This window comes from Eschscholzia californica, unplaced genomic scaffold (genome assembly GCF_041429995.1).
Source record: "Eschscholzia californica isolate CP2 unplaced genomic scaffold, dmEscCali1.0.p SCAF_3, whole genome shotgun sequence".
NCBI lineage: Eukaryota > Viridiplantae > Streptophyta > Magnoliopsida > Ranunculales > Papaveraceae > Eschscholzia > Eschscholzia californica.
In genome coordinates, this window is record NW_028238420.1 from 20695946 (window position 1) to 20714882 (window position 18937).

The window sequence follows — 18937 nt, forward strand, 5'->3', positions numbered from 1 at the left end:
AGTGCAATAAGCAGATACATGGGCAGACCTGGGAGAGGTCATTGGCAGGCTGTGAAATGGATACTGCGGTATCTGGGAGGAACTGCGGAGCTTGGTCTAGTTTACGACAGATGGGCTGACACTTCTGGTTCGGTAGTTGGATTTGTGGATTCGGATTTTTCTGGGATCTTGATAGGAAGAGGTCACTGACGGGCTATACATTCACACTCTGCGGGAATGCCATTAGTTGGAGAGCAGTGCTGCAGTCGGTGGTAGCTTTGTCTACAACAGAACTGAATACATGGCAGCAACAGAGGCGGTGAAGGAGGCAATATGGCTGAGTGGTTTAGTTCGGGATTTGGGCCTGAAGCAAGAGGTGACAAAGGTCTACTGCGACAACCAGAGTTCTATTCATTTGACCAAAAATCAAATGTATCACGAGAGAACTAAACACATTGATGTTAGGTATCACTTTATCAAGGACGTGATTGAAGAAGTAAAGATCACGATGAAGAAGGTTTCTACGGAGGATAATCCAACGGATATGCTGACCAAGGCAATTACAACTTTTAAGTTTAAGCATTGATTAGACTTGATTGGGATCTCCAGATGTTAGCCCTACCAGGGCTGGAGCAACGACGTCCCAGAGGTGCTGAGCTATGATGGTGGCAGATTTAAGTCAAGAGGAGCATATTCAAGTCAAGGTGGAGAATTGTTAAAAGTGACTCGAATATGCCTTGACATCGAACCCGGTTTATGACTCCGCGAACTCGCGAACCCGGTTTACAACCGAAGGTTTCGGCGCCGAATTTCAGAACAGTTAACAAAGCTGGTTGCTGAGACAGGGTTGGTATGCGAAGCAGTGCTCCGAGACAGAGCTGGACTCCGAGACAGAGTTGGAATGTGAAGCTAGGCTTATGTCGGTTATTAGTGTTAGCATATCCATGTAATGTCGCTTGTAGAGAGAGAGAGTCGGTGAGGCAGTGGGGTTAGGGTTTAGTGGCTATATAAACTAAACCCTAAGAAGATATCAGGCGCACAATCTCACGAAATCTCTTGTGTAAAACTTGTTTCCTTATCATAGTGGAAATCATCGCGCCGTTGTGGCCGTGGAGTAGGTCTCACCAACCGAACCACGTAAATCTCTGTGTTCTGTTCTTGATTGTTCTTTACTACTCCTATTGCTTCTGTTTGATTATTCGTATTGAGCACATTAAACCCCGATTGGCATAACAATATTGTTTCATCGATGTCTTCATTGAGCAAAGCCGTTTTGGCATCCATCTGATGTAGCTCAAGATCAAAATGTGCAAGAAGTACCATAATTATCCTGAAAGAGTCTTTCGGAGAAACCGGAGAGAAAGTCTCTTTATAGTCCACGCCTTCCTTTTGAGTGAAGCCTTTAGCCACAAGACAATCCTTATATCTCTCCACATTACCTTTCAAATTCCTTTTGGTTTTAAAAATCCATTTGCAACCAATGGGCTTCTTACCTTCAGGTAATGGGACAAGATCCCAAACTTGATTGTCTTGCATTGATTTGTATTCTACATTCATGGTGTTGATCCATTTTCCAGAGTTAGAAACGTGCAAGGCTTGACGAAAGTTGATTGGATCATCTTCCGTCAATCCACCAGGGTCCTCATGTTCTTGGAGATATACTACGTAATCATCCGAAATAACACTTCTCCTCTCTTTGCTGGATCTCCTTAATGTCACTTCTCTTGAGGTTGTTGAGTTTGTACGTCAGGAACAACTTCCTGAACTTGAGTGGGGAGTTGTTCAACATTGTCTTCTAAGGGTTCCAAATCTTCTTCTTTGACAATCGTACACATGAAAAGTGGTAGATTGTCAGAAGTAGTAGTAGGGATCACCATTGATTCCTCCTCAAAGACAATGTCTCTAACCTTATTTCTCCCCCCAAACTCAACATCCAAAAATAATACTGCAGTTCCCGTCTCAAAAATAGACTTTCTTGTGGGATCATAAAATTTGTAGCCCCTATATCGCTCCGAGTATCCAATAAAGTAGTTGCCTATTATTTTGAAGTTTAACTTCTTTTAATTTGGCCTGTAAACCTTGCCTTAGATGGACATCCCCAAATATGTAAATGCTTCATACTTGGCTTTCGCCCTGTCCAAAGTTCATAAGGTGTTTTACAAACTGCTTTAGATGGTACTCTATTAAGGATGTAAGCTGTTGTCTTTAATGCTTCTCCCCAGAGTGACTCTGGTAAGGTAGAATGACTGATCATACTCCTTACCATATCATTAAGAGTGCGATTTCGCCGTTCAGCTACACCATTCATGCTAGGAGAACCTAAGATGGTGTAGTGTGGAAGGATTCTCCATTCCTCAAGGAAGTTAGCAAATGGCCCTGGACGTTGTTCTCCTGAACCGTCATATCTAACGACTTTTGTTTTGCATTGAGTTGATTTTTAACTTCAGCTTTAAAAGCTCTGAACATGTCTAAGGACTCATCCTTTTCATGAATGAGATATAAGTACCCATATCGAGAGAAATTGTCTATGAATGATATGAAATATCGTTGACCATTCCAAGAAGTCACAGGGAATGGCCCACATATATCAGTACGAATCAATTCTAAGACGCTGGAAGTTTAAGTGGCACGTAATCTCTTCTGTTTGGTCTGTTTGCCTTTTATGCCCTCTACACAGACATCTAAGTATAAGAAGTGAAGTGAATCCAAAATACCTATTGACACCAGTCCTTTGAGTCTATTTTTAAATATATGACCCAAACGCTTATGCCATAATTTTGCTGAATTCACTTCAGTAATTTTTCATTTCGTACCCCGTGTTTTCACGTGCAAGGTTTCATTATATGAGTCAATAGTGTCAAGCAAGTATAGCTTATCATAAGCACTTAGAGAACCAGTACCACAATTATTTGAATTGAAAGAAAAACTAAACTGATTGTTTCCAAATGAACAATGATAACCGGATTTGTCCAAAACAGAAACAGAAACCAAATTCCGTCTGAATGACGGTACGACAAAGGTGTCTTTCAAATCCAAATAAAATCCAAATCCTAATAGTAACCTGAAATGACCTATTGCCTCGATCTCTACCGCATGCCTGTCTCCCACATAGATGTATCTTTCACCATCAATTGCCTTTCGATAGCTCAGACAACCCTGCATAGAAACACTAATGTGAGTAGATGCACCTGAATCTAACCACCAAGTTTTTCTAGGTACTGAAGATAAATTAACTTCAGAACAGACCAAAGTAAAGAACATACCCTTCTTGGCACGCCAAGTAGCATACTTGGTATATTCTTTCTTCACATGCCCAAGTTTTCCACAAAAGAAACAACCATTTTCTACCTTAGGTTTCTTTTGTTCTGGACCCTTAGCAGCTTAATTATCCTTATTCCTTTTCTTTCCCTTCCCTTTTGAGGTACTGGCCAAATAAGCACTTTCAGATTTCTAATGCTTCACTTTTACCTCTTCTTGCACACAGTTCGAAATGAGCTCATTAAGAGTCCACTTCTCCTTCTGGCAGTTGTAACTGACCTTAAACTGGCCATATTGTGCAGGAAGAGAGTACATTACCAAATGCACTAGTAAGTCCTTAGACAACTCGAGCTTTAATGCCTTAAGTTTGGAAGCTATATGAGACATCTTCATGATGTACTCCCTGATATTGCCCTTGCCTTTATACCTCATAAAACTCAGGTTCGCCAAAAGCGTTCCTGTTTCTGCCTTATCGTTTTTTTCATACCTTTTTTCGATTTCGGCAATGAAATCAATGACCTTAGTTACATGCAATGTGATCTTACCATGCCTATTTCCTACCGAAACTTTATTGAGATCCATACTTAACTTAAAAACAAAGTGGAATGTACTTAATACTTTATTTCTGCAGAATAGAGCAATGTTTGAATGACATCAACCCAAACATTACAAACTCCGACTAAACTAAAGTATCCTTAAGTGGTGCAACACCCATGTGAGCAACATGCTCATGAAAGACCATAGGTGTTAATCCTTTAGTCAGCGGATCTGCAATCATGGAGTTTGTCCCAATATGCTCTATAGATAACTGTCCACTTTCTCTTTCTTTTACAACAAGGAACTCTATGTCAATATGTTTTGACCTAGAAGAGCTCTGATACCATTTGCTAGATAAATTTAACCTTAAATCATACTTTATACATGCATATAGCCAAATACACTATGTCATGTATAATCTAAACTACACACAATCTCCACAAGATTCAAAGAGATATATTTAATCCCGGAAGCGTACCTTGATCCATAGCTTGAAGATGGTTGATTGGGTTGACCTTCCACTTGGTTTTTCTTCTCTTTATAAGCTTGTTTGTGATGAAGGGATTTCACACTTGACCAAAATTGTAGAGATTAGGAAGAAGCCCAAATGGGGACCATAACCCCTATTTATAGACTTTTATTTCTAATTTGGCCCTCATCACTTAATGGTCTCTACACGTTTATTCCATGACACTTTGTTACCTACTGGTAAAATCAATCCATATTAGACCACTTTACGACTTGACAATTTACTGAGATAGCCATACACATGTCTATTTATATGTGAGCCCACATACATTGGAATTTCTTCCAACAATTCTAACAAATTTTGTAATACAAATTTCTCTACCAATAATTTTTGTTTTGCTCGTCCCAACTGTGGGCTTGCTTTGACATGTGAGACCTTGGAAACCCTTTATTTATATCTCAAGAACATTATTTCTTTTTCCATAGCAAAATATATATTGCTAAGACATTACTTATTTTTCCATAACAAAACGTATATTGCTAAGACATTACTTATTTTGCCATATAGCAAAACATATTTTGTCGAAGAACCTATAACCTATATCCAAAATTAAAGACCTTAAACCTATAACCTATACCATAAATTCAAAACTTAGAAAATATATAACCTATATACGGACACTAGACCCTAAAGCATTAACCCTTCAAATCATACAAAACCTCCTACAATGTTTGAATATTTTCTTTAGAAGGGTGCACTATTTTCTGGTACATATTTAAATTGTTAGAGTAAAACATATATTGGTTTTTCAAGATTATATAATGAAAAAGGACTATTTGGTAATACATGATTATGGGCAAAATATATTTTGTATGAATGTATTTTTATCTTTATGAGAATGAGCAATTTATGAACTGGTCGGAGTAAAAAGGTTTTTCCCGTGTCAATTTGAGAATAACTTTTGGGTTCGGTATAGTCAAATCGCTATATAGCAGAGAAGAACATTCGAAGAGAATTTCGTGGACAGGTACCTCCGATAAGTTGTTTTTATGAAGTTTCTTTCTTTTTCAAGAATATCACCACTTCCATTGAATAAAAATTTAAAATGAAGATTCATGCCATTTGTAGATAATGTGATTATTCGTCATTATAGTTTTATTTGGACCAAAATAACAATATGAAGTTTCTCACTTTTTGATGTTTCGTCATTATAGTTTTATAGTGTTATTTCGGACCCATATAGACTCATGGGCATGGGTGAGTCATCTCCCCCTCTATACGTCTTTTACAGCGGTTGTATCGTATTTAATGATATTGCCGAGCCGTATCAACCCGAAAGGGTGTTGAGGCAATTTGGTGTGGTTCAACATATTCTGTCTGCACCCATGAGAGCAACAAAGAAGAGAAGGAGTGAAGCAAAGGATTATGGAGAACATACATGGTATTGGGATAACTGGACTCATCATGTCCTCAACGAGAAAGACAGGTCACAACGGGTTAGTTCGGCTTGGGAGGTTGATGATGAATATGGTGAGTGGTTTAGTCGAATTTCATACCCGAAGGTCCAGAACCCAATCCATCAGAAGACGAACCAAGCACAAAGCTCACTCGGTTCGATTGCTTACTACGTAAGTACACATAAAGCTTGTAATCTAGTTTATTTAGTATTGATGGAAATACATGTTAACAGACTTGGTTTTTTTCAGGAGATGGTATTTGGAATGCCCTTGATACACTAGATGTGTCTGGGTTGGAGGCAGGAAAGGAAATTCTCCGGAAAGTATTGAGGGAGGAGCAACTGCCAGGGGCACCCCGGAGGCCTCAGGAAGGAAATACAACCAAGAGGACAATAACAAAGGCAGTGGGCAGGAGGAAGACCTAGACATAGGACTAGTCTTTTGGTTTTAGATACTTGTCCACCGTTTTTATGCATTACCCACAAAAACCTTTACGTTTAAAGAAAAACTTCAAACTAACATTTACTAGTATAAATAACAACTTCAACTAACATTTACTACTAAAAAAAAACAACTTCAACTAACAATTACTACTAAAAAAAACAACTTCAACCTAAGTTTTCATTCCATATCTATTGCTGTTGCATTCGATGATGTGTCATCCTTCTTTATACTTGATGGAGTTTCTTCCAATTGTGGATTGAAGTTATCGCCACTGTCAATTTTATGTTCGCAAATAGTCAACCACCTTCTTGCATATGAAGTAGCGTATCGAGACCATTGCCTAGCAATCGGAGGAAGTATAGTTTCGTTTTGTAGCTTAACATTAAGGAAATGACAGTTGTTTACATAACCAATGCATACCTTTGTATGTGGTTGAGACAAACCTTCGGAAGATGGTGGTGGTGGACTGGTGATTAAAGGTAAAAATGTCGTTGAATCATATTTCGCCAAATGAATCAACATTATATTAAAATGAGTGGAAATTAAATAACTCGTCTCTCCGTGAGTATACCAAAACTCTTCTTCAGCTGGTGTATCAAAATTGTTGGTTGAAACCAACAATCGGTCATAAAAAGGCCCAAACATGGCTTTGTAGAACTCTGGACGTGTTTCGAGTTCATTAAGAGCACCTTTTCGGATCTCCATCCAACCTACCTCCGAAGGATACCCGAGACCAAGAGCGATGGCTCTAAAACCACAATGACCGTCATTAGGCATAATAGTACTGATAAACGGATAAATCGCCTCAGGCATTAGGCGTAAAAATGAATCACCACTACCACGAGATCTCCTATGGGCTTTCCGTGCACTTTTAGCTGATGGAACCGGTGTTTCAGGAATACATTTTGTATAATCCCAACGAGAAGGATCTCTCTTAGTAGATATGGCTGCTTCCTTCTATCTTCTATTCCTTGGTTGCTTTGGGGCTCCTCGGGTTTTTAATTTTGCCAAGAGTTCTGTCATGGATATCATTGAAGGACAAACAATACTCCTCAACCTTTCTAATATGGCTTTTCTCTCAAAACCAGTCGACATATACCATATGGAGTAGAACAATCCTATTTCGTAAGAACTCTGAAGTTCGTTATATACCTCAGGAGTAGGAATAATTGAGAGTTTAGTCCATTGTGGGTCAATGAGTGACAAAGATATCACCTCACCGCGTCTCATAATGATTTCCATCTCGTGAGCACAAGGGAGACCATAAACAGACCTATACACACATCCACACAAATTTGAATCAATTCCTATAGTTTTTGCCCGTTCCACCTCATCTACCAACAGATCAAGTGCATTGTGTGAGACATAATCCCTGAGTTCCTTAAAGGCGTTGGTTTGATGAGACATCTTCACTGATGTACGACTTTTCTCGAATGTAGCTTTAATCTCAACAATCTCCGTCTCAGTCATTGAATGTATAGATTCCCAACATGTGACGAAGTTACTCTCGGATGTATCCAAGTTTCTTTTCAGCTTCGCATGTGCACCTTCAACCCTATTCGTTGTAGTATTGCCCAAATGCATCACATTATTAGCCCATGCCGTTACAAAATGTTCCCTTAGTGGAAACCAAGTCTTCTGAACATAAACAACATCAATGGCATTACTCTTTGACCACGTTGTGACGAAATCTTCAACAACGCGATTATAATCCGCCTCGGTTTCCGCAAACATGATTAGTCGGAACATTGACATGAACTTTCGGAATGTTTTTTTTTTAAAGTGTGGTTTAACCTTTCCATCCACACACTTATCTATATGGAAAGTGCATAATAAACGATCTGCATGTGGGAAGACTTCACCTATTGCATTGATTAATGCTTGTTCCCGATCAGTCAAAAATACCTTGGGCATAGAGTTAGGAGGAAATAATGTCCTCAGACGATTCAAAGCCCAAGTGTATAACTGTTCTGCCTCTCCATCCATAAAAACCATGACCGCGGTGAATGATTTCATAGTAGATGTCATCCCAACAATCTGAAGCAGTGGTTTCCCGTATCGGTTTGTTTTGTATGTACAATCAAGCATTAACACCGTGTGGAAGCACTTCAGCAATTGGATAGATTCCGGGTGTGCCCAAAATAAGTTAGTAATCTCCCCTGTTTCATTCTTCATTGAATGCCAATAAACATAATTGTGTTGCACTAACAACTTCATCAATTGTTGCATAGGAGTTCTACCTTCTTGTTGACTATGCCGGATTCGTATCCTTTCGTTGTATATGGTACGCATTGTCGAGGTATTATCGTTGAATTTTTGCTTTATTTGAGAAAGAATTTGTCGTGGTTTTGTACCAATCTGATATAGTTCTTCAACAAAAGCCTTTTCTTCATTATTCAATCTATTGGCATATGCATGCCCAATTAAGGTCACTGCAAGTTGATGGTTATGGATCCCACACACAACTTCCACCTTTCACATGTCTCCGTCTTTCGGTATTCCTTTTAACTTGAAAGGGTAATTGCATTTCTTAGTACTCGTTTTTCTCTTTTTGGTGGACGGTTCTTTTGTTTTGGGAATTATTTCTGCCTTAAGATGTGAACGATACTCTCCACTTCTTTCACATCGTAAATCCATCTTCGGTTTTTTACCACCTTTCCGCGCAGCAGACTTACCAATCATAACAACCATCTTGTTTTTATACCAATTTCTTTTGCCCATTTAACTAACTCGTCTCTCGTTTCAAACACTTGTTCAGTTCGAAAATACTCATTAACATCAATGCTGACAAAACCTTCATATGGTCTATTTTTTTCTTGATTTTCTGGAACTTCAAGGTTGGGTTCTTCTTCTCCACATTCACGATTTCCAATTTTAAGACATCGAAATTCCGATGATGCTTCGTTTTCTTCGGCTGCATCATGCCACCTTTCTTGTGTATTAGGACCTCCAAAATCCCAAGTGTCTGTAGTATTTTGAGATGAAAGTTGAGAAGTAGCCACAGCAGCAAAGTCCTATAAGAAAAAGAGAGTTTTAGTCAAAACGGCTCAAGTCAACCGTTTTATGTACATTTTTCGGCCCGTATGCACCGTGGGAACGTACAAATTTTGGTGTCATCCCACCGTATTATTGCACAGTAACATTGAGTTGCTGTACTATTCAGATTTCGGCCACCTCGAACTGGAATGATAGAAATTTTATCGGTGGGACCAGACCGAAAAAACCCTCCGTGTTCAACACCCAAAAAGTTTTCATACAACCAACGAATATATCATATAACTTGATAAAAAGTGTTAGGATATGTTCATATACCTCTTGGGAGACTGAATCTTGTCCAGAAATTGATGATTTAGGATCCTTTGATATTTCTCCAAAACTTTTGGAACTTAATTCATCCATGGTGGTTTAGGAGTTTAGAAAGGGATAGAGAAGTGGTTTAGGAGTGCAACAATAATGTGAGATTGCCGCACAACTCCGATGAACTTTCCCCGTTGATGATGGTCGCCGGTGATGTTGACAATTCCGGTGGAAGAAGAGGGAAGAAGAATATAAGAAAGGAATTTCTAGGGATTTGAGTTTTAGGAAGATTTATAATTGTAACAACGAAAATCCTAATGTGGGTGAAATACACCTTTAAAGGTGGTTTGTTTCACCCATTCAAGGAGGGGAGCCCTTTAATCAAGCTAAGTCAAAGGTGTTTTACAAAGTCAATGAAACCATGGAGAGGCCTTTTAACAAAAACGGGGGGCCTTTTAAAATCTCCCTATGATGAATGGATCTAAGCACTACGTATCCAAATTCTTTTTTTGCCTTTTCTAAATACCCGACTAAACTGAAAACCTTTTTTTTTTTTATTGAAGGGACTAAACTCAAATTGATTCCCTATTTTGGTCATTTTCAGTGTTGGCCCCATCCACAAGTCAAAATTTCAAATGGGGCAAAAATTTCAGCTTTCATACCTTAGTTCAAAAAATAATTAACTATAAGCCCACCAAACTCCAACTAATATATCCAGCATCAAAGTCAGAAAGAACCATTACCTTTTCTAATTTCTCCTACCTCCATGTCTTCTTCTTCTCTCCTCCTTTCGTTCCTTTTATTAGGGTTCTCATCTGTTCAAGTATTGGGTAATTACACATCCATCTTCAGTTTCGGCGACTCACTCGCCGATACTGGAAACCTTCTCAACTGGCAAGGAGATAAACCATCTAACATCGGTCGATTCCCTTATGGGGAGACCTACTTCCATCACCCCACCGGTCGATTTTCCGATGGTCGGGTAGTCCTTGATTTCATTGGTATATTATAAGCATTTTATTTTTTCAATCCTCTATTATGAAATGTTGACTTCCATAAAAATTGAATTGTCATAATATATATACATCATATATAAACACAATCATACATATATTATGTGTTATTTGTTGCAGCGGAGGCATTAAGACTTCCATTATTACCACCATTTCTGGGAAACGGAAGCCATGATTTCCGGCAAGGAGCTAATTTTGCCGTTGGGGGAGCTACGGCAATGGATGTGTCATTCTTTGAAGAAAGAAAAATTGATGTCCCAACGAATTATTCACTAGGAGTTCAACTCGATTGGTTCAAACAAATCTTGCCTTCTCTATGTGACAAATCATCATATTCAAGTAAGTATCTGAGGAGTTCTATCATAGGATGTAACCTATGCCAGCTATCTACATTATTTTTCTGTTCAAACATTATTTTACCGTCTTGGTCAACAGTAGTAGGCGATTATTTAAAAAAAAAAAAAAAAAATTCTTTAATATAAAATTTTACCCACGTTTGATAAAAAAAAATACAGAGCGAAACAGATATGACGTCATTTGACTAATCTTTTTCAAATTTTCCTCAAAAATAAAGAAGTTCTTGACTATAACTAACAACAATTTTACCCACGTTTTTCTAGTTCCGTAACATCATTTCTTTTCTAACTTATTATTATCTCGTCCTATAACTAACACTAATAAAACTTGTTAGTTATGGAAGGTCATTTAAAGCATCTCGAATACAACACTCAATCTTAAAAACTCTGAATTTTCTAAATAACTAATTATTTCTTTACAAAAATAACAACATATAAATAAATAAGATAAGTTTATAGCCTTGCATTGGAGACATAAAAGAGTTGAAGATCTCTATTTCCACCATACAAACGTGAGAATCTTAATTGGAACTCGACACATAAGACAAATAGAAAATATTTTTGAATTTTGCGTTGGAGATGCTCTTAGTTATAAGTTATTTTGTATGTTTGAAGACTAGTTATGAAATTCATAATCCATTGTTTAGTTTATATGTATGCTATATATATACATATATAATTCAATGTGTACATGTTCATCAAAGAAAAAAAAAAATTCAATGCGTACAATTCATACTTCAAAATATTTTAGAGCACAAAAAAAGCCAGCTTAAAAATAATTAAGCTTTCACATCATTGGAAAAAGTTGGAAAAAGTGTCCCACATTCTCTTTTTTTTTTGCATTGGCACCCAAATTTCGAGGCATGATAGTAATTATTTTTTTTTTTGTTGAACTGAGGCATGATAGTAATGCCTCCCCAAAGATTCTACTTCGAGTAAGCTGAATACTTAGACAACTATTTACACCACCTAATATTCTGACAGACCATATTTGTTAATGTATAATTGTATATACATATATAAAAGAAATCCTTAATCCAACCACTTAGTTGGGCAGAGTTTTGACTTTACCTAGTCAGGGCAAGTCCAACGTGGGGCTCGAGCTCCCAATTTTGGAAGTTCCTAAATTTTGAGAGTTCCGGGGTTTTTCGCAATTCCAACGTCGGACTTTCAAATTATGCGTGTGTATGATCTACGTGTGGAGTTTTGATTTCAATTTTCAACTATATATTATTAATTTCAAATATAAAATTAAAATTTTATATTATTCTAAAGAGATCGAGAATTTTGAAAAGATAAAAAAAATTAGAGAGAATTGAAGTAAAGAAATATTTAAAACAATTAAGATTAAAAAAAATAGATGAAAAAGAATTAAAAAAAGTTTAAAAACATTATTCGGTGGGTCCCCTTTTTAGGGGATCCACCAAAATGTGACCGTTGAGAAATCCCCAACGGTCACATTTGGAGCTAGGAGCCCCACCGGGAGCTAGCCCCAAGGTTCCCTGGTTTGGATGTGTGGGGCTGGGGCTCCCAAATTTGAATTTGGGATCCCAGCCCCACATATTGGAAATGCCCTTAGTATGAGCTAATTAGCAATTAATTTTATCTTCTAAGCAGACCTAAAAATGTAAAATAAATAACTTAGTTACTTCTTCTGTGACTAAAATACCGTGAAAAAAATAGACACAGTTATTCTCCCCCTTATTAAGTTACCTTATTGCGCAATTCTTTTTTTTTTTTATTCAATTGGTCCATGACCATGATCTTCTCTCTATCCCATTTTTTCTTCGTATCTAGCTTTTCTACAAGGACTTCAACAAAGTAAGTTCTGACTAAGCCGCGATGCCGAAAGCAAAAAATAACAAGCAGGAAGTTCAATATTGTTTTTTTTGTATTGGAGGAAGTTGAAATTACTATACAAGGATCTCTACTCTCTAGAGAGAGATATCTCTTTTCTCGAAAGAAAAACAATACCAATAATTTGTTATCAAAATAATATTAAAACCAGTTAGATAAAATCGGAAATTAAACTTGAGTAATAGACAGTAACTTAAAGAAGGTAATTTATCTTTTTTGCAGAGCTTTAAATAAACAATAAGTGAACCAATTGAGAGAATGAACATGCAGATAGACAATAGAACAGTAATGCTGGAACAGAGGCACGAGTTAGACTCATTGTCCTGAAGACTTAAAACGCCCCTGCTATTGTCAAATTTGGTATTGCTTTTGTAGCATGTGACCGAAATCTCCTAAGATTCAACTGTTCCTTACCAGAAACTGAAGAAGCAAACTTCAATTCTGATCTTGACAGAACTATAACTGAGCAGAGATGAGAGGGAGAAGGCGATTTTGTTTTCTGTGTATTTTTGCTTCTGGGGGTTTCCCTATTTATAAAGTGGGAAACTGGATCAAACGACTTTAGGTAGTTTTGATCCAACGGTGAGAAATAACTAGCCAGTAGACATGTACTTGGATTGTTTCCACTATCTAGTAGCGGGAGGAAAAAGTCAGAGAAAAATAAGACACTTCTCTCCTAGACCAAGACCAGGACCAAAACTTGAACCTGAACCAGAGCTGGAGCCGGAGCCGGTGACCGACCTGCGGGTGTGCACATGTGAGAAATAAAAGAAATGGTGGTTTGTTTAAGGTACGGTGTGCCTCTAAAAAGATCTCCCCTCCGGAGAGCACTATTGTAACCACAAGGGGCTACACCCCTTACACCCAACTTTCTTTGTATAAACTCAAATTAGTTTTTCTCTTTGTAAGATGTGGAATAAAACACTTTGTTTGAATTTTCGATTTCTATTTTAGAAAAGAGGATGAAAAAGGTTTTACATTCTATTCTATAAGTCTTGTTAGTAAAAAATTGTTTTTGTTTGTTATGGATAAAAAGAGTTCACTTCAAAAGTGTCCCAGCTCCAAATAGGTGAGCTCACTTTAGCTCATTTTTATTCAAATAAAAACCTAATAATCCAATTTTATTCAAATAAAACTAAAATAATTAGTCTTGAATCTGAAATACAAGATGACTATAGAACTGTACTTGAATTGACATTGTACGGAACAAGAAATTTTGAGAATAAAGTGCAGTTCATCTCATTTTTGCACTAGCATTAGGTACTTGATAAAAGTAAAGCGGAAATGCTAAGTTCACAAAAAAAAAAAGTTGACAAAAGTTTTGCCTAAATGATGCGGCAAGTTTGAAAGTTTGATTGAATCTTGGCAGTTAAAACATGAACGACTCATAAACAGAACGGTCCAGATTCAGTCAAACTTTGAAAGGAATTAAGCCACTTCATTTCGGCAAAAATTTTGTCAAATTCTTTTGTGAATCTAGCATCTCCGAAAGTAAAGTAACACAAAGCTACTCTTGAATGTAATCCACATAACGAACGGAATAGGCTCTTTGTATTGTCATAATTTGACTATCATAAATCTATGTTGTTGAATTATTTTTGTAAATTCCGAACTTTTCTTTTAAAGAGTCTTTATAAGATAAATGTTGAAAAAACAAAATAACTACCAACTTCTTATAAATTCTCACACTATTTTTCTCTCTATAGTCCCTCAATCTCTTCAAATTACTTAAAACTTCACATTTAAAGTTTTTACACGGTCTTCTTTCTCTTTCCTCTTCTCTCTCTTCAAACAATCCAATAAAATCTCTACGTTATTCTTATAGAAATTACAATGATCGTTTTTATTGTATTTTTGCGACTTGATCATCTCTAAATGACCAAAGTATATGACTAGTTATAACCTCGCGTAATATGTTTATAGAAAAAATTGTGTCTTACGTGCACATTTTATAAATTAGTAATATATCAAATTACATATAATAGAACATAACTCAGACATACCATCACGAGAATGTTGTTTCTCTGGTCATCAATGGAGAAGTCGATTTCTCTCTGTCTTGGCTTGATTTAGACAGAGTTTCCTTTCTCTAACTTATAGAGAGATAAACTATTAAAGAATAATGATTTATCAATATTCCTTCTTTCGGAATAACCGAGATAGGTGTTAATGTAGTCGAGGCAAGAATTAATTCTCTTTTCTTAAGACATTTTACACCCCCGTAACAGTACCAAACGTTAGGGTGTATGCCTTCGGGATACAACGACTTTCCTTTCAGAGTTTAAGATGGTACTTCTTTATTCTGAAAGCGGACGAACCTTTGTAAGTATTATGATCTCTTGGACTAATGCGGATGATCTTCTAGATGCTTCGGAAATTCAAATTTCACTCGAAACTTCTTTCTTCCTTTTTCTAGATATTCTAGTCTAACCAGAACTTCTAGAAAATACTTCCTAATTAGATATTCTAGGCAAACCAGAACTTCTAATTGTTAGAAGGGAAGAGAAGAAGAGAATGAATTGAATTGATGAAAAATGAAGTGGGTTTGGTGGGTTTATATAGGAATTGAATAGGTGCATTTGCCTTTTGGGGTCAAAAGACATAACCATTCAAATATGCGGACTCAAACTGAATTTGGAGTAGGTGCAAATCTGGGCCTTCAGATTTCGCTTGAAATCGCGGAGTGAACGGCAGCCGTTAGATGGAGAGGCCTTGTCCCGAATTCGTGCCCAACAGAGGGTCAAGATGGCCGTTGGATGAGGATCTAAAGAGATCCCGCCTCCTGCCCGACGCGGGATAAGCGCGGGCCGTTGGATCTCGCTGATCCAACGCGCCTAGCGCCATCCCGACACGGTCCCGCCACTCAGAGAGCGTGGCCGTTAGATCTCGCGGATTCCCGCGGACCGAATGCCAGCCGTCCAGATGTGGACGTGCGTGCGTTGCTCAAACGGTCCCCAATCTGACTTGTCCTCTTTGACGATTTAATCCCTATTTCAACCGATCTTCGTCCAAACTTTAACCTTGAATTTCTCATTCATCCGGAATCGGATTTGAGTGATTCTTGGCTCTAAATTGAAGAGCTCGACGAGACGAACGCAATGGCGCGTTCCTTTTCTGAGTTTGTCGAGTCGGGTCGAGCCAAAATTGACTCCGATTCCAACAGAGAATAATGTAAAGCTTAAGTATTTCGAGATTTATCCTATTTATAGAGAGACCAACAATTTGTTAGCTACTTGTACTTTTTTTTTCTTTTGGTTTTTGTTCTGAAAACATCCAGATGAACAAACCATCAAAGATCAAGTTTGATTTGTGATCATCCCGTGAGATTTTATTGGTATTTGAAATGAGTTAAATATCAAACGAAACAATCCTGTCAAATAGGTATTTATGTGTAGGGACCTTGTCATGACGTTTACACAGCGCATCTATTTTGTCACATGGTTTGAGCCCTTTATGGGTGTACTATTTCAAAAGAAAGAGACATGAAGTGCATTTCACCTCATTTTGCATTAGAATTTGATATATAGACCTCTTTATTTTGCTTTCATATCTAACACAAACCTCAATTATTTTGTATTTGTCAAAAGATGGATGCGTTCAATACTTCAAAAGATCTCTATTTCTAGTGGGAGAAATAGGAGGAAACGATTACAACCACCCTTTCTTTCAAGGCAAAAGTTTTGCAGAAATTAGAACTTTTACTCCTCTTATTATCCGTTCTATTAGCTCTGCAATTGAGGTAATTAAGAAAATTTTAAGAAATATTTTCCAAGGGTGTTTACTTTTTCTGAGAGACGGTATAAAACTTCATGCTAATCTTCACGCTTGATCTAAAAAGTCACCCGTTAACGTGTTAGTTTGGAAGGTCATTTTTAAAGGGTAAATTTATCTAGCATTTCGTTTTATAATTTAAATGCAGGCTTTGATAAAGGAAGGGGCAGTGACACTCATGGTTCCTGGTAACCTACCAATTGGTTGTTCCACAGCTTATTTAACCCAATTCATGACCCCAAATAAAGGGGCCTATAATGAGCATGGATGTCTCAAATGGCTAAACAAATTTTCCAAGTATCATAATAAGTTACTCAAGAAAGAGTTGGATCATTTGAGAGAGATTCATCCACATGCAACCATTGGTTATGCTGATTATTACCATGCTGCTATGCAATTTTACCGTTCCCCCCACAAATTTGGTAATCTCTCTCTCTCTCTTATCTTAGTCGTATGCTAGATTTGCACTTAATTGGGATGGAACTTCGGACTTCTGTATTGCGAAGGGTTACCAGTTGTTGGCGTATTTAATCCTTTGAACTCACCGAACAATTTAAAATGTAATAATAACTCTACAGTTTCTCAATAGCCAAATTAGACTAAAAACTCATTACTTGAACAAATTGGACAAGTTATGTCAATGAAATAGTGAAATTAATGCAGGATTTAAGAGAGGGGCTCTAGGGTCATGTTGTGGAGGGGGAGGTCCATACAACTTCAACTCTTCAGTTAAATGTGGAAATTTTGGTTCATCTGTTTGTGAAGATCCTTCACTGTATGTTAGCTGGGATGGCATTCACTTAACTGAAGCTGCATATAAAGTTATTGCCACAACTTTACTAAAAGAAGAGTCAATCTTTGAGCTTCACTCCCCTTCTTGATTAATATGTAATAAGTTTATCTTTGTACCTATCAACTCACACTGAGTATATGTGTAAAGGTATTGGCCTCAATCAATAAAAATACTTCTTAATGTATATATAATTTGGAGAAATTGTTGAGATGGTGCGCTGAGAAGAGAGTCTGCCATGTTGACAGACCCGGTGGAGGGCAAAGGAGTGGAAACACTATTTTGGGCCTTCCCAATATAGGTGCCACATTAGATTTTAGATTAACAACTTAAAGGAATTTTTTTATTAACTCACTAAAAACCTTACTCACTTTCGCATCGATTTTGGTCTCACAAACATACGCTCCAAAGATGAAATCACTCAAGAATGGCCCGTTCGTATGTGTGAGTGTGATCATGACTATAGACTCAACACATAAAAAGGGTGAGCACAACCTTTTAGAACGAATGATCTCCGAAAAGGAATGGAACCACTAATTGGAATGGTGAAGCTCACTTACCCTTCTCACTAACTCTACCCTCTAACAATGCTTTCTAAAGGTCAACAGATACAAGTGATGAGACGGAAGATGATGAGATCCCGAGAATGTCGACGCCTTTAATGTTAGAGAACTTCAAGCAATTTCCAATCTTAGGTTTTTTTGCTTCAAACACTTATTTCAGATAACAAATTGAAGTTCACATGAACTTTTTACACAAAGTTTCTCTTTTTCAGTTTTTTTTTAATTTACATCACTACTAACAATATAAATACAAATACTAGTATTTTCAACAATCAACTTTTCCTTCTTTCACACTTTGCTTTCACAATTTTTTTTCTTTATTTTTCATGCCTTCACATTTTGCTGTCACTCCTGCTGGCTATGGAAGTTGAGCACACGAGGTCAAATGAGCTCTTTTGAAAGTTGCGAGGTTGAGTAGCTCTTCATTCTACTCAGAATTAGAGAAGAAGGGTAAGTTCAAAGGCAATAGAAAGGCTTAGAAATCTCACAAGGGTTAAGTCTGTAGGGTTTTACATGTATCTAATACATATCTAACTAGTGTTGGTAGCGGAATTTCAAACATCTAATGTTTAACACTAAGATATCCAGGTTCTATACATGAAATAACTATGAAATGGAAGGAAGAAGAATACCTTTAATCGCTTTCCCACGAACTAAATTTCGACCAGTATTTGGAAGATAAAGAGCTTCAAGTGGAGTTCTTCTACTTGAGACACCGAATTGTATAACTCGAACTCCCTTCTTTCAGTCAGTTAGGACCTTCTTGAAGGTTGAGATGAAGAACTGCTTCTTCTAGACTTGATAGATAGAATGAGAACTTTTTCTCTAAAATCCTTTCTCTCCAATAGTTGTGTGAAGAGAATGATTTTCTTCAGAAAAAATTCAAAACATTTTCTGAACTCATAATGAGGCTTTATATATGCATTACCTTAGTAGAGTCTTACTCAAATAAAGAATCCTAAAAGTCCCTCAGAAAAGATAAATACAAGTTAGTGTTTAAACTAACTGGACTCTTAATACGGGGAAAACCCTAATTAGGGTTTCCCCATGGTGTGGCCGGCCAAAGTAGCCCTTAATGGGCTTACTCTGCCCGGCCCACCGCCTTAATAAGGCCTACTAGGGATCTCCCCTTAAGGGAATCCCTTG

The 18937-nt window shown here is 37.3% G+C and overlaps 2 protein-coding genes across 2 annotated transcripts; one reads left to right on the forward strand and one right to left on the reverse strand.

The window, feature by feature from the left end:
- Nucleotides 1-6321: 6321 nt before the first annotated feature.
- LOC147548974 (uncharacterized) lies at nt 6322-9543 on the reverse strand. The gene is made up of 4 exons (XM_086668165.1): nt 9457-9543; nt 8849-9158; nt 7194-8576; nt 6322-7019 (listed from the first exon to the last, which is right to left on the reverse strand). The coding sequence occupies exons 1-4, from the start codon at nt 9541-9543 to the stop codon at nt 6322-6324; spliced, it is 2478 nt and encodes an 825-aa protein (XP_086524291.1).
- A 535-nt stretch (nt 9544-10078) lies between these two features.
- On the forward strand, nt 10079-17419 carry LOC147548975 (GDSL esterase/lipase At1g31550-like). The gene is made up of 5 exons (XM_086671792.1): nt 10079-10442; nt 10575-10793; nt 16255-16406; nt 16587-16860; nt 17102-17419. The coding sequence occupies exons 1-5, from the start codon at nt 10208-10210 to the stop codon at nt 17317-17319; spliced, it is 1098 nt and encodes a 365-aa protein (XP_086527918.1). The 5' UTR covers nt 10079-10207; the 3' UTR covers nt 17320-17419.
- Nucleotides 17420-18937: the final 1518 nt, after the last annotated feature.